The following is a 26671-nucleotide window of genomic DNA, read 5'->3' as shown; positions in this document are numbered from 1 at the left end:
TCACACATTAAGTATTATTGTCACGATATAACCACTCGGTGTCTGGAAAGTCAGTATTTTGATTCCTTCTGGGACCTGTCCCTGTGCAATATTTCCTATGCGAATCGATCCGGATGGTAAAAACTTACTACAATTGTGTATAAATAGTTATTACATTTTCAACAGTGATTATTTTTTGCTTACTTTGATAACCTTTCACACTGTGATAAAATATCACTTTCGTATCCTTTCACACTGTGAGAGAATATCACTTTTATTCAATAAATAAATCACAGTATTTCACTGTTGAAAATGTAATAATACAGATATATACTGCTGGAAAAGTATATGTATCTGATACAAAATACAATTATGTAGCATTTAGAACAGGTTTACATCTGTTAATAAAAAGTTTTTTCTTTGGTTCTTTTTCTGTGGTATTCTTTCGAAATTTGTAAAAAGAAAAAAAACCCGGCAAAATTGGGACTTTTATTCCTGGCGCAGATTCTAATATTTTCACTGACGGGGGATACACTGGTATTTTGGTTCCCAGATTTGCTGTTGGTGTACGGTCATTCTGTTTCTTAAGGTGTCTCCTGTTTGACCAATATAATTTTCACTGCAACCGGCGCAGGTTATCACATAAATAAGATTGGAAGTGGTGCACGACATGCAGGTTATAATAGGAAATTCGCTTCCGGTTTTGAAATTAAATCTAGACCCTTCTGTCAGGTATGGAAAAGTGCTGCATTTGGATTGCATTTACTGAAGACGGGTTGTTCATGGTTGTTACTGGAAAAAGATGCTCTAGTAAGGATGATTTGAGAGAAGGGCTTTGTCGCTTACTTTTGATAATCTGCGAAGTTTCTAATATTTTTTTTCATGTCTCAACCTCTACGATAGGTAGGTTATTCCTAATTATGTTGAAAATTTCCGGATTTCTTGGATTGTTCGTTGAGACGTATTGTATGACATTATGAACGGGTTTATTTTCACTGTGAGTAGATCCTTTCTTTCATGAGATTTCGCTTAGTTTATTCCGTTTTGAATCAATAAGAATTGTATTGGATAATGTCAGTTTAGCAAGATGTCTTTGTACAACAATCTATGATACGGAAATCTTGGACTTTCGTCCCACAGAATTACAGGATCTACGCCTTCATAGACATTATCCAATACAAGATCGTTTGAATCTTTGGCCGCTCTATACAGACAAAGGTGTGTAAATACTGTAGAGCGGCCAAAGATTTTGCGAACGATCTTGATATTCGATAACGTCTTTCAAATTTAGGAAACATACTTGTAAATCAAGGGATATTTCACTCGAATTTAGATGGACGTCATACGTATTATAAAAAAGTGTAGTCATGGTTTAATTTTCTTTCAAAATATAAATTGAATATTGCGTAATCGATATTTTGCAAAGATTAAGAAAATTGCATATTACATAATCCATAAAAACTTCATAAATAGTATATTTATCTTTTATCAAATCTGATTTTTTTTTATCACACTCAGCTATGCTAAGAAATTTCAATTTATTCAAATATAATATTACATGTATGTATTACGTAACAATGTATATAGAGAACAAGTTGTGTTTATGAAACGCAGACCATGTCTGCTCATGGGAAAGGTTTAAGTTTCTTAAATGCAAGACAAACTCCAAAGTCAAGATATACAAAATAGTTATACCCCAGAAAGGTCTTGTCATAAAAAAAAACATCTGTAAAATAAGAAAGCCCTAGCACCAACCGTTCAAAAATTATGGCCAAGGTCAAAGTTTTGAAATAATAAGTCAATCTCCACGGTCAAGGTCAAAATTAATGACGCCCAAGGAAAGGTATTGTCACAAGGAAACCATATGTGAAATATGATAGCATTAGCACATATATTTTTCACAAAGTATGGCCTAGGTTAAGGTTTTTCAAAAGTAGGTCCAACTCCAAGATCAATGTCAAAGGGTCAAAATTGTTGGTACCCAAGGAAAGATTTTGTCACAAGGAATGCATGTACATCTAAGAAATATCACCAACTGTTCAAAAGGTTCAAGTTTTTTAAAGTAGGTTAAACTCCAAGGTCAAAGGTAATAAGGAATATACATCTGAAATATAGAAGCCCTAGCACTAACCGTTTAAAAGTTATTTCAAAGATTAAAGTTTTGGTAAAATTTTGCAAAAGTGAGTCAAACTGCACGTAAAAAGGTCAAATATGTTGGTACACAAGAAAGATTTTGTCACATGGAATACACCTGTGAAATATAAAAGCCCCGTGTACAGCTCCAACCAGTCAAAAGTTATGGACATGGTTAACGTTTTTGAGGACAAACAAACACATAAACAGACAAGACAAATGGGCGGACAGGGCAAAAACTATTATATGCCCCTTAATCTTCGATTATGGAGGCATAAAAAAAATTAAGCAAGAATACGGTGTCGTTTTTCTTTCAATCATTACACTGCGCTTAAGGAGGAATGCTACACCAAAATTTTATTCGATGGATCTTTAAGACATCTCTTTTAAACTATGGTCTCATCAATGGAAGACAGATATTAACTCTTAATTATTTCATGCCGACGGCTAAAGCATATCAGTAGGAATGGTTCTTAATTCAGCAAGAGGCTAACTGGAAACAACGCTAACCTGAGTAACTTTGGTCCTGCTGTTCTTCTTCAGATCCCCCCCCCCCCCATTGTAATACTTATTGTGGCCCCACCCATTTGAATAATATGAGATCTATACTATCTCAGGAAGCTTCCATATAAATTTCAGCTTTTCTGGCCCAGTGGTTATTGGGAAGAAGATTTTTAAAGATTTTTTCTATATCTTTGATTCCCTATTGTGGCCCCCTCTACCCCCTGGGGCTATGATTTCAACAGTTTAGAATCTACACTACCTCAGGAGGCCTCCACGTAAGTTTCACCTTATCTAGCCAAGTATTTCTTGAGAAGAAGATTTTTCCTATATATTTCAATGTACAAAATTGATTCCCTATTCAGGTCCCATCCTACCCCCAGGGGTCATGATGTGAACAATTTAAAATCTACACTACTCAAGGAAGCTTCGACATTAGTTTCAGCTTTTCAAGTCCAGCGGTTCATGAGAAGAACATTTTAAATGATCTTTTTTCCTATATATTTTAATGTAAAACTTTGATTCCCTATTATGGCCCCACCCTAGCAACGGGGGGTTGGGGGTTGGGCATGCTTTGTACAATTTAGAGTCTACACTACCCCGGGAAGCTTCCATTTAAGTTTCAGCTTTTTTTGGCCCAGTGGTTCATGAGAAAAAGAATTTTTAATGACCACCCTATTTTTATCTTTTCTTGATTAACTCCCCTTGGAATGGGGTTTGGTCGTTCATTTAAACAGTTTAAACTCCCCTTTACCCAAAGATGCTTTGTACTAACTTTGGTTAAAACTGGCTCAGTGGTTTTTTAGAAGAAGTTGAAAATGTGAAAAGTTTACAGACGGACAGATGCCGGACAACGGGTGATCAGAAAAGCTCACTTGAGCTTTCAGCTCAGGTGAATTAATAAAAATGTTCTGTAAGAACATAATAGCAAACCTAGTGACATTAAGACTGTAATTGCAAAGAGGGGAGCAACTCAATACTAGATAAGAAAATACCAGTCATGAATGTAAAAACTACAATGAAATTGCAAAATATTTTTCACCATATTTTTGCTTGTCCCTTCATTTAGGAGCAATACATTATTTTTATTCTCAAATTGCGCATGTAATCAGTTAACAAAAGCATGTTAGATTAAAAGAGTTTTTTGAACTCTGTATTAACCTGAAGTGACCCATTGCGTAGAACATTGGTTGTTTATAAAACTCATCTTGTTCTGCATTAACAATAACAGGACTATCTACATAGTTGTGTACCCAGTTGGGACCACCTTCCAGATTCAGGGCTAGATTCCAGTCTGTCCAACCTGTAACCCAGTGTTCCAGATCCTTGTGTTGTCAGGGGCAAATACAGGGATATATAAAGAAAGAAAGAAAACAGCATAAATATGGCACACTGTAAGAATGAAACAATTACTATGGCAAAAAGCCATAACAAAATTAATGATTGTAGACAGAAAAATAAAAGTTATCATGCATGTAAAACAATTAAGATGTTTTGACAGTTTTTTCCCTGATATTATACGTTTGCTTTGATTTTTTAAACAATAACAATCTACCTTTGTACTCCTTTACTTGGAAGGTAAAGATATTGGTATTTCTGCACATTTGGCACACATATGGTCAAACACATGTTCTATAAATAGCAGGTGATATGAAATGTTTTGTTCCATGTTTGTGACGTCACAATGTGAAAATGACGTCAATATATCAGTGACTTGTGACAAAAAATGGTTGACTCAGTCCTACTCGAGCAACGAAGGGCTGTAAAGTTTAAAGTTTATCTTGGAAATCCCTTTGCAGTAACATATAATAATTTGTACAAGGTTTATGAAGACAAAAGACTTGTTAGAAGTTCAATCATTAATTGGATTGATTGTTTTAGTGAAGTAAGGGAGATGGTTAAAAACGATGTTTACTCTTTTGTCCTGTGATTTCAAGCAAGCTTAGGAAGAGAAGTGTCCTTAGTTGAACAATTTGTTACGAAAGATAGCCAAGTTACAGTTAGGAAAATAGTCGAATATTTTAACATTAATATAATTATCAAATCCCTAAAATATTGTTTACTTTAAACTTTAAACATAACACATATGATAAAAAGAAGGCACCCATATTTTATCCACATTGGAAAAACGACGCTCCCAAGACAGAGGACACGGGTTGTGATGGTCACCATGCTCATTCTGGGAAAGGATATCCATATCCACCCATCCTATTGTCGAGATTTGTCCATTTCTGACAAATGGACTGTTTTTGTCATAAAAATAACTCGCATGGTAAGAAAAATAAGACTCGGAAAAATCTTTTAGCTTCTGTGAACAGAACACGTGATTCGCGCATGGGCAGAACGGTGGCAGATGTGCATTAAAATTGGAGAGGACTATTTTAAAAAATAAAGAACACTAAAACCTAATTTTATTTCTTTTATGGAAGTAATTCAATTAGTTCGCGAACTTTTAGATCACCCCTCGTATATATATATATATATATATATATATATATATATATATATATATATATATATATATATATATATATATATATATATATATACACTTGGTACAAATCTAATAATATAATTATTAGGGGATCAATTTGTCAGTACATGTGGTTCATTATTCGAATATTCAATAAAACAAGCAAATTCAAAGAATTGTGGTCCCCCGTTTTCGGTGTCTTAGTGGATGGGATGCCAATGTAACCATCTTGTTTGTCTATGCATTATACAATCAAAGTACTGAAAGTACTGGATTGCGCTAAGCAATGTTTGCAATTTGACATTCATCAGAATTATTTTGAATTTAAATTGCCTATTGTATTGGTATATATAAGTAATATGTTGACAGTGCAAACGCTAGGGGCTAGTACAGTTGCTTGATACACATTTACTTCGAGACTGTGACATCCCATGACGTCGTATATACGTTGCTATTTAAAGTATGTCACTCGTTAGCTTTTAAGAAAAGTTCAGTAATAACCTCTCACTTCAAAACTGTTTATTACGATTTCATTTTCTATAACATATTTGAATTATACAAATTATAAAACATTCAATTTAAAAACTGGCCATAAAATCATAAAGAACAAGATTTATGGGGGACTGTTTCTTGTGGTGGAAAGATATTTAATAGAAAGTTCTACAAATGTACACAATCTAATATCTTGGAATGTTAGCCCTACATATTTTTACTCGGAGCATTTTCCCCGTTATCATACGCTAGGAATTTGAAATGCGGGTGTCAATACGTTTGATTTCCATTAGTGAACTCTTCAAAATTAGAGGCGCGTTTGGTCGTCTGACTGGGACAGCATGGCGTTGCGGATAATACAAAACATGCCAACCTCAATCCAATTTTAAATGTTAAATGTATTTTTCATTCCAATTAAAGAATAGACGAACTAAAAGACATATGTAAGAGAGCGAGAACCCTAAATTTATCACCCATTAATAAAAAATACGACATTTCCGAGGCATGTGTATTGTATTTAAATGTACCATTCGATAAATAGATACATACGATCAACAATAGTAAATTGATATCATTGTCATTTCTACTCTTAATGTATATAAAGTCCACAACAATAAAATTTTTAATCTACATTTTGATATAGGATTTGTTCATCGACATTCAACATATTGTTTACATGTTTATGTTACGTTTGTCCCAGAAATCCCGCGAGATTTGTACATTTTCCGACTTTTTCACAAAAGAGCGCACTGAGAAGTATAACTCTTCAATAGTGAAAATAGAACGTATTAATATTTTTGGAACAAATTTTACATGTTCACTCAACAGAATTTGCCAAAAAATGAACATATATATTTAAAAAGTCAAGATAAAATTCACACAGTTTTTTGCCTGAGCGTCAAATTTACTATCTCTCAGCAAATTCGATTAAAGCAACTTGGTAACTTTTTGTTGTTGTGTTTTTGTTTAATTTATTTATGGCAAGAAAGAGCAATACCACAGTTATGGAAAAACTGTCTATTTGTGCTAAATTGCAATTATAGAAAATGGAGTGTGTAAGATATTTACACAATCGCCGGTATTAATTAATGATAAATAAGACTTAAACTATTACATTTTGTTTTGAATATGCTACAGCTGTGCATTACACATTTTTAACACTTCACATTCATCGCGCTGTGCAACATATCGGCATCAACAAGTGACAAAATCTAGGAAATTAGCACCTGAAGAGTTTTCGTTGTTTTGTCAGAGATAATAGGTATATATACAATTTGAGTATAAGTATATTATATTTGTCTTCTTCGTTTGATGAAAAAACATTCAGTGCTGTTCTTTAATCTTTGACTTTCATATACATGATTTATAATGTATTTGCGTCGAAAATTAGTCTTTTCTGTTGATCTCGCAATATGTGTAGCTGATTTGTAAATATCACATTTTTAAATAAAATTTTTATACTTTTTTCTTCGGAATAAAAATATGTCATTAAAAACTCAAGTATTTTTTTTAACTCTTTCTTGTTAAAATACTTTAAAATGAATTTTTTTTACGGACATTGATGCTTTAGCTTAATCTTAACTTGTTTAGGTATGATATCAACTACCACTCAAAGCATGCTGATAGGAATAAAATAAAATATCCACAGCACTGGTGTGTTCCTTGAAAAGAAATCCTGAAAATAATTGACCAGTAATTTTTGTGCTAGTTCCATGATAAATAATTCAACAACCCAAAAAAGAAAAGATAGTATATTAATCTCAAGTATAAACAAATATGAAAGCCTATTTTCTGATTTTCATGAAGATATACAACATTGTTTCATTCTGTTTTTATTTAGTGCTCATAAAGTTGCTAAGCAGACAAATCGGCAACTCAAACATACCTGCCCCGTTACTGAGAACGTATAAGTAAGGTTTTACATTTTTCGACATATCTTACGCACAGCACACACAAAGCGCCATATTTGTCATCAATATTTCCGAGAAATTAGTTTTTCCTCTCTAAGTGGATTCAGCCACTACGTGTCCTACATGTACGTGCAGCCGTAACCTGCCTTTCCTTGCGAAACAAGGCTGGATTACACGAATATAGACAGTTCATGAATGCATTTACGTCACTCTGTTAATAATTGATACTGAGATGCGAAAATCAACATCATTGATAGCTCTCTGCATGGTGCAAGGGTGATAATAGAAAGACTTGTTTTAGTTACATTGTCTGAAATAAGGATCTAGAAGAAAAAAAAGTTAGTTAATATGGATATAAATTATAAAGATCATAAGAACATTATATATCAATTTTATGCGAAATTTTCCATTAAATGACTTATTTCTAGTTTGAGTTTTAAACACTTATTAAAATCCCATATGAGTTTTAAACAATCACTATATACATGACATATAATAAACCGTTTTTAAGGTATTTGCATCATTGATGGCTTTTTTAATACTTTTTCGATACATATATTATCACTGCAGCAATTGTTAGCTACATGTTATACACAGTGCCGACATGACTTTTTAATGAACTACAGTGTATAGAGATAAGAACCGCCTTTATCCACTAACAGCAGATTTTCGTACAATGTATACTATCTACCTCACTAATTGACACCTATTATTAGTCCCCTACCGGTGAAACCGGAGGGGACTATAGGTTTCCTCTGAGTCTGTCCGTCCGTCTGTCTGTCTGTCTCTCCGTCTGTCTGTCTGTCTGTCCCTCTGTCTGTCTGTCAGTCTGTCCCACTTGGTTTACCGCACTTTTTTCCTAAACGCTTGCAGATATTGAGCTGATTTTTGGTATGTGAGTGTATCTTGATGAGTTACAGATCAACTTTGTATTTCGTTCCGCTTCATTGATTTTTGACGGAATTACGGTCTTTTCAATTTTTACGGGTTTTCCGCAATTTTCTTCTAAACGCTTGTAGATATTGAACTCATTTTTGGTATGTGGCTTTACCTTGATTAGTTATAGATAAAGTTTGCATTTTGTCCTGCTTCATTAATTTTTTACGGAATTATAGCATTTTCAATTCTTAACGGGAACCAGATTACACTTGCCGATAGGGGACTAGTATTGCTAATGCAATGCTCTCAGAATGCTTGTTAGACCTGTGCGTAACACAATATTATTCTAAAATAGCCGAAAGCGAGTTGGGGATTTCCAGTTGCGTGTTTTTAGAAGACTCGGTGGAGTTATCTTACTTGCTAAGTGGCGCTGGATCGCGAACGGAAGTAGTATTAAGATGACAGTAAGCGCTTTGCGCTGCGCTTAGCGCTTAAAAAAGACATATATTATTGAATTGATAACAGTTATGCTTCTCAAAAAGATATCAAACTTCAATATCAAGTCATGAGGTCAAATATAATAATACAATCCGAAAGGTCTTGTCACATGAAATACACATGTGTAAAAATATCAAAAACCAGAGTATACAATCGAAAAGGCCTTGAAACAGGTAATGCACATGTAAATTTAAATGCCATATCTTCTCTCAATCAAAAACTATCAGCGATGTTAAAAATTTTGAAAATTAAGTCAAAGTTCAAGGTCAAGGGCATGAGGTTAAAAATCATAGTACATTTGGAAATGATTGTCACAGGTAATGCACTTTTCAAATATGAATGCCCCATCTTCTCTCATTCAAAAGTTAGCGACATTAATAAAATGTTTGAAAATTAGGTCAAACTTGAAGGCCAACGTCACGGGGTCAAATATCATAGCACAGTAGGAAACATATTGACACAAGTAATGCACTTGACAAATATGAACGCCCTATCATATGTCATTCAAAAGTAATTACCAAAGTTTAATTTTTGAAAATTAGGTCAAACATGAAGGTCATGGGATCAAAAATCATAGCATGCTTGGAAACACCTTGTCACAGGTAATGCACATGCACATGTCAGGTTAAACTTCAAAGTGAATTGGTCAAAAACCATATTATATTTTGAAAGGTCTTGTCATAGTTAAGTACAAATGTAATATGAAATCCCTATCTTTTCTCATTCAAATTTTATTTTATTTAAAGTAATGTTAAGTTTTTTTTTGAAATTCAAGGTCAAGGTAAAGGGGTCAAAAATCAAAGTATATTTGAAAAGGTCTTGTCACAGGTAATGTACATGTGAAATACGAAAGCCCTGTCTCTTCTCATTCAAAAGTTACTGTTATGACCAAGGTTAAAGTCTTTTTTGTGACAGGCAGACTGACAGATAGATGAATGAGATTTAATGTCCCCTCGCTTTCGCAAAAGGGGGGACAAATATTCGAAATATTCGATCAAATAAACATATTCTGATAAAATTACTTCGAATATGAACCATCCTACCATACCCTCATATCAGGTTTTGCGTCTGTATTTGGGAATAAAATTTGTGCAGAATTTTGCAGGTGTACAGTAAAGAATTCTACATTTCATATTTCACGATGGATCTATATCATAACTTTAAAAATATTTTGAAGCTCCAAGTGATTGATATCTTATCAATACGACATTGTTGTATACGGTTCAGTTAAAAAAAAAATGAAATATCTAGCTAATAAGAGATGTAATTATAAGCTTTGATATCATGTTTTGAAAACAAACACTCCATAGACAATTTTCTTAATTAACCAATTTCCCGATAACTGTGCGATCCTTGGATATTAATACTTAAAAAAAGTACTTATGTTAAAAAACCTATTTTTTCACATTCTCTTAATTTTAAATTACTGTTCCTTGATATAATAAGCTTGTCCGAGATTATTTTTTTTTTACTTAAGTAGATATGTGTTGTATTTTTTAATAGTATGTAATAATCATAATGATAATACTTTTTTTCAATATCACATCCAGTATCAGCCCTCAATCAATAACAGGGCTTTCGGTCCTCTTACTGACATTGGTGTCTCGGGCTGATACAATGAAATATGTGGAGATAACGAACAGTATTCGAGCTCAAAAGTCAATTAACCATTACAAAATATAGGAGCAGAGCAAACACGGACCTCTAAGACATCAGAGGTGGGATCAGGTGCCATGGAGGAGTAAGCATCCCCTGCCGACCGGTCACACTCGCCGTGTGCTCCTTGTCATGATCGGGAAATAACAATTAAGATGTAATATGGAAAAGAGTATGTATTGTTCTCTATATATCTCTATTTAGAAAGTAGTGAATCAAATCGGCGAAAATTGATCACTGATACATGTACAAGTATATATAAGAAATATAAATCCGGCAATGTGCCAATTAAATTCATAATAGTTAAATTATTCCTTTTTGTGTTTGATGAAAAAAAAAAATCCCCGAATATTCGATTCTTTAACTCACTTTCAAATATCAACTCATCGAATGAATATGAAATATTCGTTGACATACAAGAATAGGTTGTCCAGTGTAATTTGCATTCAACGAACACCATGAAGTTCAAATTGAAAAATAATTCATGTGTGTTATTAAAAATGTGAAGATTTACATTATTTGCCTAATAAAAATGTAACTAATTTAAACCTGCATGATGTCGTGGGCGTATCCTTCTGCATGTTTCCAGTTTCCAAGGTTCACCGGATGTAAGACTGTGTCATAACAGGCCTCAGTTCCAAATATAAAGTGATCCGAATATTTTTTGTGAATGTAATCTAACTCAAATGTAGGAGATATGGCATCCATATACCAATGCACAGCAACACCAGATATATATTTGCTGGCACCAGGATCCGCTAATATCTACCAATAAATTATGTTGTTATTCCTTTAAAAATTGGTTCCTATATAAATCTATACTAAAAAAAGTCTAACATTTCCAATGTTTTACTGAGCGGTCATAAAAAAATCAATGTTTGACCGCAGAGATATTGGACCCGTCGATGATATTGAACCGCTTTCGTCACACTGTGGGCGGGATCAGCTAAATCTTATTTGGTTGGTGTTTGACAGTGACAGAATTGACCGAATTTCAGTAAAATTACATCACAGAAGCAAGATACAGTGTACATGTATATATGTCAAAATATATTAGATATGACAATTTGAAACATTTATTGACTGTGTTCTTTGGCAAAATGCGTTTTGTCGACCGCTCGAACCAAACTGTTTGTCTTCGGCCTAAGGACATCATGAAAACAGTTTGCATTGGTTCTTGCGTCCGACAAAACGGATGTTGTCCTCGAACCCAGTCAATAGATGTATAATATTCATAAACAAAATTTGTAAACACTGAATGCATGAATTAAACTGCTAGACTTAAAAAAAATTGCCAGCTTGAGCCTTCGACTGACTTACTGAAATATTGGGAAAGAGGGGATGGGGGGATGTATTTTTTTTTTAAAAAAAAAAATTATTTTAACCAATTATGATGGGAAAATAATTGTAAATGTATATTCTAATTATAAAAGTTCTTATATACAGCATATATTTGACCCGCATTTATCTAATTCATTTATACCGTGTCTGCCCAGTACGTGAGAAGAAGCCTCTGGTCGTCCAACATCATAAGCTTAAGGTCTGTATAACCATTGGCATGAAGGGCTGGCCCAAGGTCTTTCGAAATGAAGTCTCGCTGTTGCTCAGGCGTCCAGCCGGTGGCTTGAAATGGGAAATGGTCAATGTTTCCATCTGTAGGCTCATTCTGAGCTGTCAGTCCCCAGAAACTTATGTTGTATTGCAAGTAGGCATCAAGAAATCTGACAAGAAAACATTCCATCAACAAAAGGAAAAACTATCCATGATTTTGATTATATTTCTAGATATCTGTTGAAAAAAATAATTTGAATTTATATAAACATTTCATACTTTTAAATATTCTTTTCATACTTTCAAAATTTAAATAGGACTCATTTCAATGATCTGATTCTATTCATTTGAATCGGCGTTAAGGAAACTCTAAAGAGTAATGAAAAATGTACATTGGACATTGAGAAAACTGTATCATATAAAGTTGTACATACATGTAGTAAGTTTATCTAGCTACATACTTTGCCTGCCATATTTCTTCAGGAAAAGTGTTCAAACACAATGAAGCAATACTGAATAAAAATCACTGTTGTTTACTTACATTCGAAAAATACAGGCAAATAGCCTTTTTGATTACTTTATCCTAGACTAATATAGTGTTAAGAATACTCTAATCTATTTCAAATTGTGTCATTTATTGTAAATTTCAATTTATTCCATCTTACTTCAAAGGGCAGATCACTGTAAATGCATACAACTACCATGGAATTAGAACTCTTTGGTGAGCATTGTTTACAGCTTCCTTAGGCAATGCCCTCGCTTACTGACCAACCTTTTCAAAGCTGATTGGTTGATGGGCGGAAATCAAAGAAACACAGAAACACGAAATACCTATACATGCTATAGTTTTAAATAGATTTTAATTTGTGTACTATTATTTATTAAAAAAGAAACTTCATCTACAGTACCTGACATCAGGGACATATATATACTTTTAGTATATACGTGGGTTGTCCCAGATAAACGCGAACTTTTTAAATATTTCATTAAGTACCTGACCAAAATTATTCATTTTTGGCATAATGTTAGGAAATGATATTTTTGTCATTTTGGCTAAATAATAGAAGGTTCTAATGTCATATGCTTTTATAAACAACATTTAAAGGGTGTTAAATATCGGTGGTCGGCGCACGGCAATTTCTTGACTTTCAAAAATAGCCTTGACAGCAAAATTTTCTTTATTACCAGGCTATTCGGAAATATGTGACAAAAGTTATATGCTTAAAAACTTCATGATCTAGAGTACTCGTGTGTAAAAAATCAATACTCTGACATCATAAATAACAAAAATATGACGTTATATGCACAAAAACTATTAAATAGATATTGCCAAAAACTGCGACGTCGAGCGTTCATTCGGCGCACCAAATTATCACTCAGTGTTGTGCAGAGCGGGGTTTGACTCCTGTTCATACGGAAAAAGAGCTGGGAACGAGGGAACAACATAAATACATGTATCGATCACAAGTGTATACATAGTTAAAGAGGTTCAAAGATGAATGGACTAGTTATTTGGTGGAAGAAGTTGGTAGACCAACAAAAATGACGACGAACTGAAAAGGCTAGAGCTGGACGTCATACAGAAAGAAGAAAACATACTAGATTAACTACAATAACCAAGTTTCTGAATATCTAACTGATATAATCCCAAATTTGCGTTGTAATTTTTCAAGTTACAGTACGAGAAATTCATATAACTATAACATACCTAAATGCAGATTGCAAACATATGTCAACTTTCATCCCCCTTGTTATTGACGAATTGAACTCATTACCTCTTATTGTAAGAAATTCTTCCTCATTGTCTATCATTGTCTATCTTTTAAAAGTCCATTTCTTACAATAAAGCTATGCCACCCTCTTATTTCAGATATACGGGATTCGACGCTTAAATATACTGGGGTATTACATATAAGGCTTCGACACAACTGTGTGTTTAATAGCGATTTTTTTTTCGATGTAATGTAATTTTAAGTCCCCGATGTTCTTGTGGAAGAGTGGAGGATACTCATCATTATTTCTTTTCATGCAAAAAATATACAGAGGCCAGAAAAGAATTTTTTGACACATTTCCGCGAATGGAAAAATTACATACTGTTGATACTCACACTTTACTGTGGGGAGATGAAACGTTAAACGATGTTGAAAATGAATACCTATTTTCCATTTATTAAAAAGTCAGGTTGTTTTGGTTGATACAATTATTACTTTTTACGAATTCTATACAGCTTGTGTATTATATAAGAAATATATTAAGTTGAATATTGTTCCTCTGATTTTTATGCTTTTCTGTGTTTATTTATTTTAAGCTGAAACCCATATATGTATATGTATGTAGAGAAAGGGCGTATTAATATTTTAGAACTTTTGCCCAATCCCATTTGTAAAGTTAATAGACAATAAAATACATTCAAATCAAAGATGCTTTATGGTTTAAAATTTGCTATAAATGATTGCATAATATGAATGTTTAATAAAATGTGTAAAGAGAGGTTAGACAGACATTTTAATTTGTTAAATTAAATATCATTTATGAATATAAAACACAAAATTTGTAAATATTTTTTGTACCTATGGATAAAATCTTCATAAAACCAGTCACAACTAGGGAGAATATGTATGTCGATCACATTTTAAAAAGAAATTGAAAGATAGATAGAGCTAAATTTAAGGGAAAATAATTATTTTAATATATCTGTATTTGGATCAATCCCGGTCAAAATGAAACTGATCCCGATAAAAATTAACACAAATTAAATAAAATACTAATTATCGTCCTCTTTATGTATTTACCTCTAAGAAATCTATTTGACTGTCAAGTTCAATTACCTTTTAATCCGTATTACACCTAAACAAACCAGTATCCTTGTGAAAATGTTATCTATTTCCAGTTATTACAAAGTTCTGGTTGGGATCAGTTTAAATTTCGATCGGAATTGGCCAAAATTTTAAAAAAAAATTCTAAAATTTGGCATTTTCATTTTAATTTCTTTTTAAAATATGATTGTGTCTAGCATATTCATTGTAGCTGTGACTTGTTTTTTGAATATATTATCCATAGGTTTCGAAAATATTCGCAAATTGTTTTCATAAATAATTTTTCAGTAAAAAATTAAAATGTCCAGCTTGCTTTTGTTTACATATTTTATTAGATATTCATTTTCTGCATTTATTAATAGCAAATTTTTAACTCTAAAACATCTTATTTGCAAATAAAATCTTTTTTTCATTTTCTATGAAAAATTGGGGAAAAAATCTTATAAAATAATTGAGAGCTAATATCGGCCTTTTAATGCTGAAACCATAATTTAAAGGCGATGTCTTAAAGATCTATGAAAAAAAAAAAATTGGCGTGGCATTCCTTCTTAAATTCTTCCTTCAGACTTAGAATTAAATGCTTACTTCAAGTGTTTTACAATTTATAAACTTTATCTCTATAATGTTATGTACAGCACATATAGATTGAGGCGGGTTCCTATGTGCGACAGAGGCAACTTTGGAACAATTTTTTAAGCCTACAATTTACTTGACTTTTTTTTTTGATTGAATGGCTCTATTACTTAAGTGAATGATTTTAATTTTCCCAGAAACTTTGCTAGGACCTGTAATAAGGTGAACATTTACTCAAATTACGTTGATAGCCCAACGGTAAATCATTTAACACTGTCCATTCGAAACCGTTTAGCACATGTAGATCTAGAAATCTATGGTTAGCAGAGTAGAACCATGCAACAAGTAAAGATTATACATAGTTTTATTAAGAGTACTTATTTGAACAAACACCAAACGAACGTTTATATGCAATAAGAAAATAAGAAATGCCGGGTAATCCGTAGAACAACGAGTGAGTCATGATGCAAGTGCATTTTAGTTAATATTGAAAGCAACGACGCGATGTCTGAACAAGATAAAAATTATGAAAATATATTAAACTGAAAGCATACAAGGGAAAAGGATAGTGAATGTCAAACCCTTATTACATACTAGATCAAATAAAGGATATTTATAGACCTCCTCTCTGCATGTGGATATTTTAGGGCATTAGCCGCACATCTATTTTTCATAACGGTACAAAAAATAATATCCAACTTAGATTTCAAGCTGATATATGTTCCTTGCATGTTAGTAAGCATATGAATATTGTTTTCCAAGCATATAAAATTAAATGCGCAAACATATAACGCAATGAACAAATTGAGAACAGGGAAGCAGTATTTTATGTTGTTTGAAGTTATCGCCCTTATAATTTTAAATTACATTAATTTTTTTTGCAAAAATAAACAAATTTGCCAAATCCAATTTAAAGTAAAAAGATCAAGAATAAACATTTTATAATTCCTTTTTTACTAACAGTAAGATTTTTTTCTTTATTCTTCAATAAGTATTTTTTCCATTAATTTTATTGTAAATAACTTTGAAAATTCTATGTATTGTGCATATGTATTACTTTTTTTCACAAGACCTAATAATAAATGAGTCAGGCGGTCAAAAAAATAATAAAGAGAGGGGGTGATAGTGGGGAGAGGAGAGGGAGAGTGAGTGGGGAGGAGGGGTAGTGAGTGGTGGGAGAGGGAGTGTAAGGGGGGAGAGAGAGAGAGGTTGAAGAGAGAGGGGGAGATTGAGGGGAGAGAAAAATAGGGTGGAGAGAAGAAGAGTGTGTTTGGGGAGAGAGAGTTGGGAGTGTGTGGGGAGAGAAAGAGAGTGTGGGGAGGGGGAGGAAGGGAGATTCGGGAGGGAAGGGTGTGTGGGGAGAGAGAGTGGGGGAGAGTGGGAGAGGGGAAGGGAGAGAATTATGGGGAGAGTGGGAGAGAGGTGTGGGGAAGGAGAGAGAGGGATAGATGATGATATTACCGTGTATAGACTTTTGTTAAACACCTCTTTGTAAAAAGCCTCATTTTGTGAAGGCTTTGTCGACATCAGCAAACAACAAAAGACACTGGTAAAGATTTTGAGCTAATCACGCTTTGTGTCCCTGATATCGAAGGTCAGAGGCATATTGATTCAGTCCTGTGTGATATTTTTAAGATTTATATATTTCACATATTTAACCTTCCCTATATTTTTATGAGAAGAAGTTTAAGACTTCATTCAGAGAAATTATAAGATAATTATGAGATTAAAAAATTCTTAACAATTGTTATTTTTAAAACTAATTGGGAAGAGTTTTAAAACGTTAATCTTTCTAATAACTTATGAAGAAGAAAGAAGACTTTATTTTGATTTTTTGCACATTTAAATAATTAAAACTGTGGAAACTGAAAACTTTTAAGTTATTATTATTAAGGTATTCCATCCCTAATAGCAAAAGATGCAATGAAATTGAATACATATCAGATGTGTAGGTGTTGAATACTCAGTTTATTTAGACATAATTCCCATTTATTACTATAAGCATGGAAGGATGGGATCTGTCCTAATTTATGACCTTGAATTTTGGTAAGAGTTATCTGTTTTTAATTAATTAAAAATTAATCTTAAAAACTTATCTGGTAAAAAAAAAGTTTTCAATTTTCATTCTATTTCTAATGTTTAATGCATCTTTCTACCACAATATTTATTAATATTATTATTTGAATTTTTAAAAAAAATCTTGTCCCCATAGACTTCAAAGCAATTTTTGTTAATTAATTACTGCTTAGTAAATTACATTTTTGAAACTTTCTCTCGGTAAATCCTTTTGTACTATAAAATGCTTTAAATTAATATCAAAGTATTCTGTACATGATGAACATTTAAGGGTAGAGAATTTGGTCCTATTAGGGATGGAAAACCTTAAATGTGATAAAAGAAATCAAAGAAAGCGCGTATTCTTGTTCTAATAGTCAAAGAATATTATTATAGCCTTGTTAGTTGTTATGTTTTCCTTTAAATGGGATAAACCACCTTGTATTATTTATGTAAAGTATAGTAATACCTTTTAATTTTGTTATTTAAACTTTAAAGCTTTTAGAAATGAACACTTCATATAATAAGACTTTGTGATTTTAATGATCCCTATGTATTTGTCTAACAAAAAATTTCTTTATAAAACCATATTTTATATATATATATATATATATATATATATATATATATATATATATATATATATATATATATATATATATATATATATATATATATATATATATGACAGAGGGTCATTATTCTACGGTGTCATTTTTCTACAACCCACACGGAGAAAAATGACCCAAAGGCCATAATTTCTACGAAAACGTTGGTCATTTTTCTACGTAGAATATTGAACAGGGGGGGGGGTGTCAAATTTCTACATAGGAAAATGATCCCCGGTCAATATTCTACGGGGGTCACTTTTCGTCTTTACACCGGCAGTTAAATCATGAATGATTCGTTCAAGGTATCACACCGGTAATTGACCAATCAAAATGAACTCAATTGTAGTTCCATACATAATAAAGAAATATTTTTTTTATTGTGAGAAATTTTTTAATTTCCCTTATTCTATTTTTACATTTTTGGTATCTGTGCTTAGGATATTTTATGTACTTTGTAAAATATTAAAGGTTTTTGACAGGAACTATTTCTTTCGGGGCATAGGAGGCCACTTCCTGGGGTGCACACAGGATGTTTATAAACACATTGAATACACGTGGTTTTGAGGGTATTCCTGTTTGCGGATGGAAAAAAATCAGAAAATGCCGTGTAGGTACCCTATTTTTTGGTGTCAGCTGATGTGACTGGTAACGTTTAACACTTCCTGCTAAATATTTTTTCATGAATTCGAATACCTGATTTTTAATGATTTTTTATTCTATATAGAATTACATAGTGAAAACAATTACCGGTGTGATACCTTGAAGGTGATTGTGTAAAATCATCTACACCCATATGAAAGGCAGTTTTAAGTTTATAAAGGCATATTTCAACAAAATATGTCATTTTATGAACTTTCTGTGTGAAAGCACATATTTTTAAATTTAGAAGTAGGGTTGACATTAATTTATACAGATTTCTATGTAAAATACTAATAATATGTCATGTTTTACCCTCAAAACTCCAAATTATGACTTTCAAAGTAGGATTATGCAATTCTGACATGTAGAAAGAAGTTAGAAAATGTTGGTTTTTTATTTTAGATGATTTTAAACTCTGTGCACCACCTGACCGCAGTCAATTATAGTGTCTACAGACTTTGTCGTAAAAGCACTTTAGGCTGATTTTTTCAAGAAAAGACTATTTCTGGGTTTGCGAATGAGTTTTCAACAAAAGCGACAACTGCGATAAAATGTGAAGAAGTAAAACATGTTTTTAAAAAGTGTTAAATTTTACAGAGACTGGGTTTACTTTCATTTTATTCACCTTAAGTGATTCATTTATTACTGGAGTGGAGGAATAGAAATAATGAAATGAGTTAAATTTGTCTTATGAAAGTAATGTACAAATAAAATTTATTAAGAATTTTTCAAAAATAAGAAGCTTATGACCAAAATTGCATAAATACTGTCAGGGCATGAGAGTGAATACTTATTCTGAGTCCCAACCATGCATCACACATATAGTACAGAATGTCACTTAGCACCATGGTATGCCTGATATGGTTCTCTAGACTTTTTCCATGCTTTCGCAGCTGACATTCAAGATTTTTCAGTTTGCCGGAGAATGTTTTTTGTCATTTTACCACTTTTATGTAGGTGTTGACCCTCTCTTTTAAATTAAGTCTCAGTCAGGATGTTTATTTTAGCATGATTTGTTAAGCACATTAATGTACTGAAATATTAATAAATTACAAATTAAAGTGATGAAGAAATTTGACATATTTACACAATCAAAATATCAGAATAACCATAATTCAGCTAATAAAGTGCCCTGTTCTTCTTTTGTCACTTCCTATAAATTTTATCAGCAGTTTTTGTACACCCACCCACCTCCAAGAATCATGGAGGATGGCCTGATATTAGTTTCTTTGTTGCATTTATTCACATTTAAAAGTGTTAAGACCCATAAAAATGTTTAAGATTTATATTTTTAAATTTAAATGTTGAATTTTTATGTAAATTTGGTGAAACAAAAAGCTGTAATCTTGAATTAATCATCAAACACCTTTGAAATTCCTGAGTAATTCAATGAAAAGAGGATAATTATGCATGTTCAATTGGAATTTCATGGCTAATTTGTGTCTGCAGAGAAAGCCAGTTACATAAATCACAACAATAAATTACATCTGAATTGTTTTCTCCATTTTCTTATCATCAAAGCAAGTTTAATGGAGTGTCAGAGCTGTTCAGAACCTCCCCAGATGCTGATATCATTTGGACTGCCCTGTGTTACAACACAGCTTTTAGATAAACTTCTGCATAGCAGGTTGTAGACAAGTACCTAGGCTTTATTTGGAACATAAATTGACCAGATGCAGATTTTATTATCAGCCTAATATTTAACAATTTCTGTAAATTCTGTCATTCTTAGGAGGGTAAAATGCAATTTTGTTATGTAATAATTGCATAATGGTCTCAGACTTGTGAATTATTTTTTGTTTGTTGTGAAGAACAGTGCATATACTCTCCACGGATACAAAATTGGTTGCCAGGCTTAGTCTATTAAGGATGAAATTCTGCTTCAAAATATGCACAAAAAACTTCTGTCAGAGTGCTCAGTGTGTATTCTTGACTGCTCTGGAGTAAGGGAGATAAATGCATCATATCTCCAGCAATAATGGGAATTAGATCCCCAGGCTTCAGGATGTTAGTGACAGTTATTTAAGAAATCTCAGGTGCAAAAATGAAAAAAATCTGACAACTTCAAAGGTCCTTCAAGGTATCACACCGGTAATTGACCAATCAAAATGAACTTAGTCAATTGTAGTTCCATACATAATAAAGAAATATTTTTTTTATTGTGAGAAATTTTTTAATTTCCCTTATTCTATTTTTACATTTTTGGTATCTGTGCTTAGGATATTTTATGTACTTTGTAAAATATTAAAGGTTTTTGACAGGAACTATTTCTTTCGGGGCATAGGAGGCCACTTCCTGGGGTGCACACAGGATGTTTATAAACACATTGAATACACGTGGTTTTGAGGGTATTCCTGTTTGCGGATGGAAAAAATCAGAAAATGCCGTGTAGGTACCCTATTTTTTGGTGTCAGCTGATGTGACTGGTAACGTTTAACACTTCCTGCTAAATATTTTTTCATGAATTCGAATACCTGATTTTTAATGATTTTTTATTCTATATAGAATTACATAGTGAAAACAATTACCGGTGTGATACCTTTACCAAAGAGAAAAATGTTATTTATAGAGACATTTTACTGAAATTTCTGTGAATTATTTTAAAAATGTTGATTTTAATGCATGCCAATTTTTAATTTTATAATATTGGTGAAACAAAAAATATTGAAAATGTTCGCGTTTTTCTGGAACATCCCTTGTAGATCCCTGCTGAAATTACAGGTTACTATTAAGGGCTAAATCTAGGTCTTTTTTGGTAGGAGCGTGCTTTAGCGATGAAGAGAGTTGAACGCCTATTATTAGATTTCTTAGCAATGTGCTATAAATAGACGATATGAAGATGTACAGTTATAAGCTCTACTGCAAATTTGATTGTACGGCGGTTCGTCATATCTCCTGCGTAATGCTTACATGGATGCAATTACATTACCGCTACATTTTCAATATAGTCATTACCGCTGCATACTCATTACCCCTCCAAAATAGTATACATTACCGCTACATTTATATTAAATATAAATTACCGCTAAACGCTTCTTCAGTTAGCCAGTGTATTTTGCACGTACACTTCTATAAAGTACATGTACATGCACAAGACCTGTTTAATCTGCTCACGCAGAGCTGAAAGCAGGATTTTGAGAATAATTTTTTCCACTACTATTCAAAATCTTTGGCCATTTCATTTCTTAGACATTTAAAAAAATGTAAATATTAATGAATGAATAATTCTACGTTGCTGCGGAAAGTTACAGACTTCTCAATATCAGTAGCCACGACACTCATGCAGTTACTGGTTGAACTAACTACAGACTCAATGAATTATATTTAATAAAACTCATACTTAATATTTGTACTTCAGCTTCACCTACATTGTGAGTGAATTAGTGAACAGAATTCATCGCAGGTATAGGTAATGAGTTGTAATCGCCAATCGTGTTATTGATAAGATGTAGCGGTAATGAGCACCCGAAATTTAGATGAAGAGTACTCTCTGAGTAATGAGTTGGATTTTTTTTTTTGCAATGTAGCGGCAATGTTGAACTCCCGCTAACATGAAGTTACCCGTTGTCATGTACATGTTCTTTGTTTTCAACCAATCAGCAACAAGGAAGACAGCCAATGAACGAAAATAATAGAATAGAACAAAGGATAGCTCAAAATCTTACGTAATGTTCATCTAACGTAATGGACAAAAAGAAACACCTTGAAGAAACGCATGACAGAACTGAAAGCATAATCGAAACATTAACAAACATTCATTTTGGCAAATAATAAATGTGCCTGAAAGGTTTTAAATTTCAGACTTGTTTGAATATAACGAACAGTAATCAAGCTCAAAAGTCCATTGAAACAATATAAATCGAAAGCAGAGCAAACGCGGATATCTAAAAGCATCAGAGGTGGAATTAGGTGCCATGGAGGAGTAAGCATCCCCTGTCTACCGGTCACATCCTCTGTGTGCTCCTTGTTATGAACGGGCAAACGGAAAAATCCGCAGACAATTCAGTGTGTAAATCATTGCCTAACAATTAGTATGTAAAACATCAGTCAACATTTGACTCAGTGATAGATTGTATTTGCTAACAAAGCCATTGTATCAACCATAGAACTTGCAAACTATTGACTTCAAATGAGTCTGTTGATATCCTTGTTTCATCAGCTTGTTTGTCAATAGCTTACCTCGTTTTAGAAAGAGCATGTTTATGGATATCGAATCAACTGGGAGACATAAACTCCAAATGCAGGTGGTAAGAACATATTGATACATAAATAAGTGAAGTTGACGATAGAAAAGTTGAAGTCATCATAATATAAGGTTAATTGATAAAATGGTAATGTTCAGAATTTTAAAAATAAAATTCCTTCTTAAAAAGCATTCAATCTGAGTTTACAAAACATATTAATTGGTACCATTGTACCCTGGAAATGACAGAGAGATGAGAAGAAATGTAGTTTAGAAAGAAAAGAACTTGTTTTGCGGAGCAAGAGCAATCACGTTTTTATTCTATACTTGCTTGACAAAGTGCAGAGCCCATGTTTTGTGATAGGCGTTGCCTGCTTCCCCTTTTATGGAACCTTTGCCTGTCAAATTGTTGTTTGTCTTCATCCATGCTGGAGCAGTCCAAGGACTTCCAAAGAACGATATATTTCTCTTACTCACGGATATTGCTCTTTGAATTAATGGTATCTTTAAAGGAAAAATATGCATGAAAAACACGTGGTCTAATTGATTCACTCATTAGGATTGAAAGAATTCAGTAGATGTAACTTGTGGAAGTTTAACAAATTTTTGACCTGCCTTCCACTTTACTTAACTTATAATTTAAAATTAATAATCATTTTGATACTGTCTCGATGACAGACTTTTTACTAATTGAACCATACCATGATAACAATATTAGCACCAGAAAAAGGTACAGAGCTTCATTAGTCCTTTCGCTACCATGTTCTTTGTGTTCTTGAATTCATACCCTTTGGGACATATTTTCTCATAAGCAATACCTCGAAGAGTTAAATTCAAAAAGGAATTATTTCAAATAGTTTTAACAAAGGCCATCAGCAAAACTGTATACTACTAGTTACTTTCAGTGACATATTCTATTCTCAAATCGGTGATCTAAAAAAAAACCTCTGTTCTTTACTACAGCATTTTCTCGTTTAGTTAACTTTCCATATATATATAGCGGATATAGTGGCTTTTTAGCAAGGTCGCAAATCTTACAAATATCAGTCGTAAGCAAATAATAACTGGTATAAAATAATCACTATTTCAATCAGTCATAAAAGTAACCTTTAAAGTAATATCTTCTTCTGCAAGCTGAAACTTGGTCAAATTGAAATCCCCGTCAGTATCATCATAAGAATACGGATGGGTAGAAAAATCGCAGCTTCCTATAGGCACGCGGCCAACCGAATATTCGATTCCTATAGAAAAGATCATTAGGCATTGCATTAGAGCTTGACATAATTTTTAATCATTCGGATCCCTTCGGAAGTAATTACGTATTTTGCGTTAAGGAAATACCATTCGAAAGCTGATAGTGGTTGCTTTATACTTATATATAGAAGTTCAATATCCGCCCAGTAACAAGTTACTAATTATCTGCATAACAGTATATATGGCTGATTTTTATGTAACAGGAAGTGATATTAATGAAAGGATACCAAATGATAAAATTTCACGCAATTTGGGTTTAGCTTTTTTTTCGAAAGTCATCCATACTATAGAAGTTCCCGAAGCTCAAGGGGGTTTTACATCAAATGCTCTACACTTGCCTGGTCGAACTGCAAGGAATGTTTCTTGAAAAAGCTTCTGGGGTCTAGCTAACAAAGTCTGCGATTAGAATATTAGTATCGTTCTTTATAAAGTATACCGTGTTAAGAGTATAGTAACTTTCACTTGCCCATTGGCCCATAATATGAGTCTATGACGTGGTTCGCTGCTGTAGTTGACAAGTTGGCAATATTAATCGCTGCTGCATCAGTAAATGCTCCTCCAAAACCAAACAGACGCTGGAAAGTCGTGTTTTTATCTACCCTTATTACAACTAGTCAAAAAAAAAAAAAAAAAAAAAAAAAAAAAAAAAAAAACCCACTAGCATTATAATTAACCTTAATTATGTCAGTATAATAGCGTCAAGTCTGTGTTTCCTCGTCATTCAAAATAAAAAAATCGACTTTATCTTATTCAATTAAAGCAGATTATTATATTAAATTATAACAATGTTACACTCAACTACATTCAATATTTATTATATTATACTGAATGTTTTATACAAATACATATAACATTGAACCTTGCGCGCATAAATTCTGCGCAGTCGCTAATTTTTTTTGGAATAACGTCCGTCATCAAGCAATGTTGACTGTTGCTACGCTGCATGGAGGGCGTGGCTTCATCATTCAGCGGGCAATAGTGTTTTTTAAACAAATATTTCTCGACGAATCAGATTCAAATAATTTACATGAAAGTATAATATTATGAAATATTATTTACACTCGACCGTTTAATAATATTATAATTTCATGTTTACTGTAGCAGCTAATTAACTTTTGTAAAAATACCGATAGATATCAATATACTAAGATAAAGAAAGGCCCATCTCTCAATAGAAGTTTCCTTACCATATAAATTTTCATCATTAACAAATTTCTAAAATTTTGTTTTGCACAGTATAGTGCTAAATTTGCTTGATTTTATTTACAATTTACGTCAAAAAATTGGCATGGATACATAAAATAAAATGGGCAGAGATGTGCTAATCTTCGCTAGCCAAGGAGAGGAGGGGAGCAGATCGTAAGCGAAGATGAGGGGCGTTCGCCCTTAATGCAGTTAAATATTTATAACGGCTGTTGTTTGTTACTGGGTACCTAGTTTTTAAACGATTTAACATTACCCATACATTTGTATAGAAACTTAAAGAGTCCATACCCAATTTGTGGCAAACAGACAACAATGTTGACAAAAACAAACTTTCTCTCAGGGGTTCACGTGTTTTTTTTTTTTTTTTTTACATATATACTTACTTCCTGTGGGAGACTGAGAAATGCTGCCGACAGTTTTATACAAACGTTTGCCGTCTCTTGTCGAGGTGTATTGTGCAAAACTCCCCATGGCCAGAGGTTCTAAGGGGTCAACGGTGTCACAGTATGTGGCGTTACAGCGGCATACAATGTTCCCCTCACCAAACGATACCTGTGAGCAAGGAAGTCCTGAAATCAAGACCTTAGTATGCATTCCCATGATTCTTCATGCATAGCACAATATTATCTGACAAACTTCTATTTTTATGCCCCCGTATCGAAGATTCGGGGGTATATAGTTTTTGCCCTGTCCGTCCGTCTATCTGTGTGTCTGTTTATCTGTTTGTCCGCAAAAACTTTAACATTGCCCATAACTTTTGATTGGTTGAAGCTATGGCTTTCATATTCACATGTGTATTTCTTGTGACAAGACCTTTCTTTGGGTACCATCATATTTGACCTTGGAGTTTGACCCAGTTTTACAAAATTTTTCCCAACTTTAACCTTGGCCATAACTTTTGAACAGTTGGTGCTAGGGCTTTCATACTTCACATGTGTAATCCTTGTGACAAGACCTTCCTTTGGATGCCAACAACTTTGACCCTTTAACCTTGACGTTTGATCTACTTTTGGAAAATTTTAACCTTGGTCATAACTTTTGAACGGTTGGTGCTACGGCTTTCATTCTTCACATATGTAATCCTTGTGACAAGACCTTACTTTGGATACCAACATGACTTTTTGACCTTGAACTTGGAGTTTGACCTACTTTTGATAAACTTTAAACTTGGCCATATCTTTTGAACGGTTTGTGCTAGGGCTTTCATATTTCACATGTGTATTTCTTTTGAGAAGGCCTTTCCTTGGGCACCATTAATTTT

The 26671-nt window shown here is 32.9% G+C and overlaps 1 protein-coding gene across 1 annotated transcript; it reads right to left on the bottom strand.

The window, feature by feature from the left end:
- On the bottom strand, window positions 1-26010 carry LOC133182641 (lysosomal acid glucosylceramidase-like). Its single transcript, XM_061317488.1, has 8 exons — window positions 25794-26010; window positions 24671-24814; window positions 24058-24191; window positions 23282-23454; window positions 12005-12242; window positions 11071-11286; window positions 3775-3938; window positions 1-127 (listed from the first exon to the last, which is right to left on the bottom strand). The coding sequence occupies exons 1-8, from the start codon at window positions 26008-26010 to the stop codon at window positions 1-3; spliced, it is 1413 nt and encodes a 470-aa protein (XP_061173472.1).
- Window positions 26011-26671: the final 661 nt, after the last annotated feature.

The sequence above is a fragment of the Saccostrea echinata genome, unplaced genomic scaffold (assembly GCF_033153115.1).
Source record: "Saccostrea echinata isolate AGI-Se365-2 ecotype Australia unplaced genomic scaffold, CSIRO_AGI_Sech_v1 ptg000009l, whole genome shotgun sequence".
In the NCBI taxonomy this organism is placed as follows: Eukaryota; Metazoa; Mollusca; class Bivalvia; order Ostreida; family Ostreidae; genus Saccostrea; species Saccostrea echinata.
The sequence above is the reverse complement of the archived record's forward strand: the minus strand, read 5'-3'. Positions and strand labels throughout refer to the sequence as shown.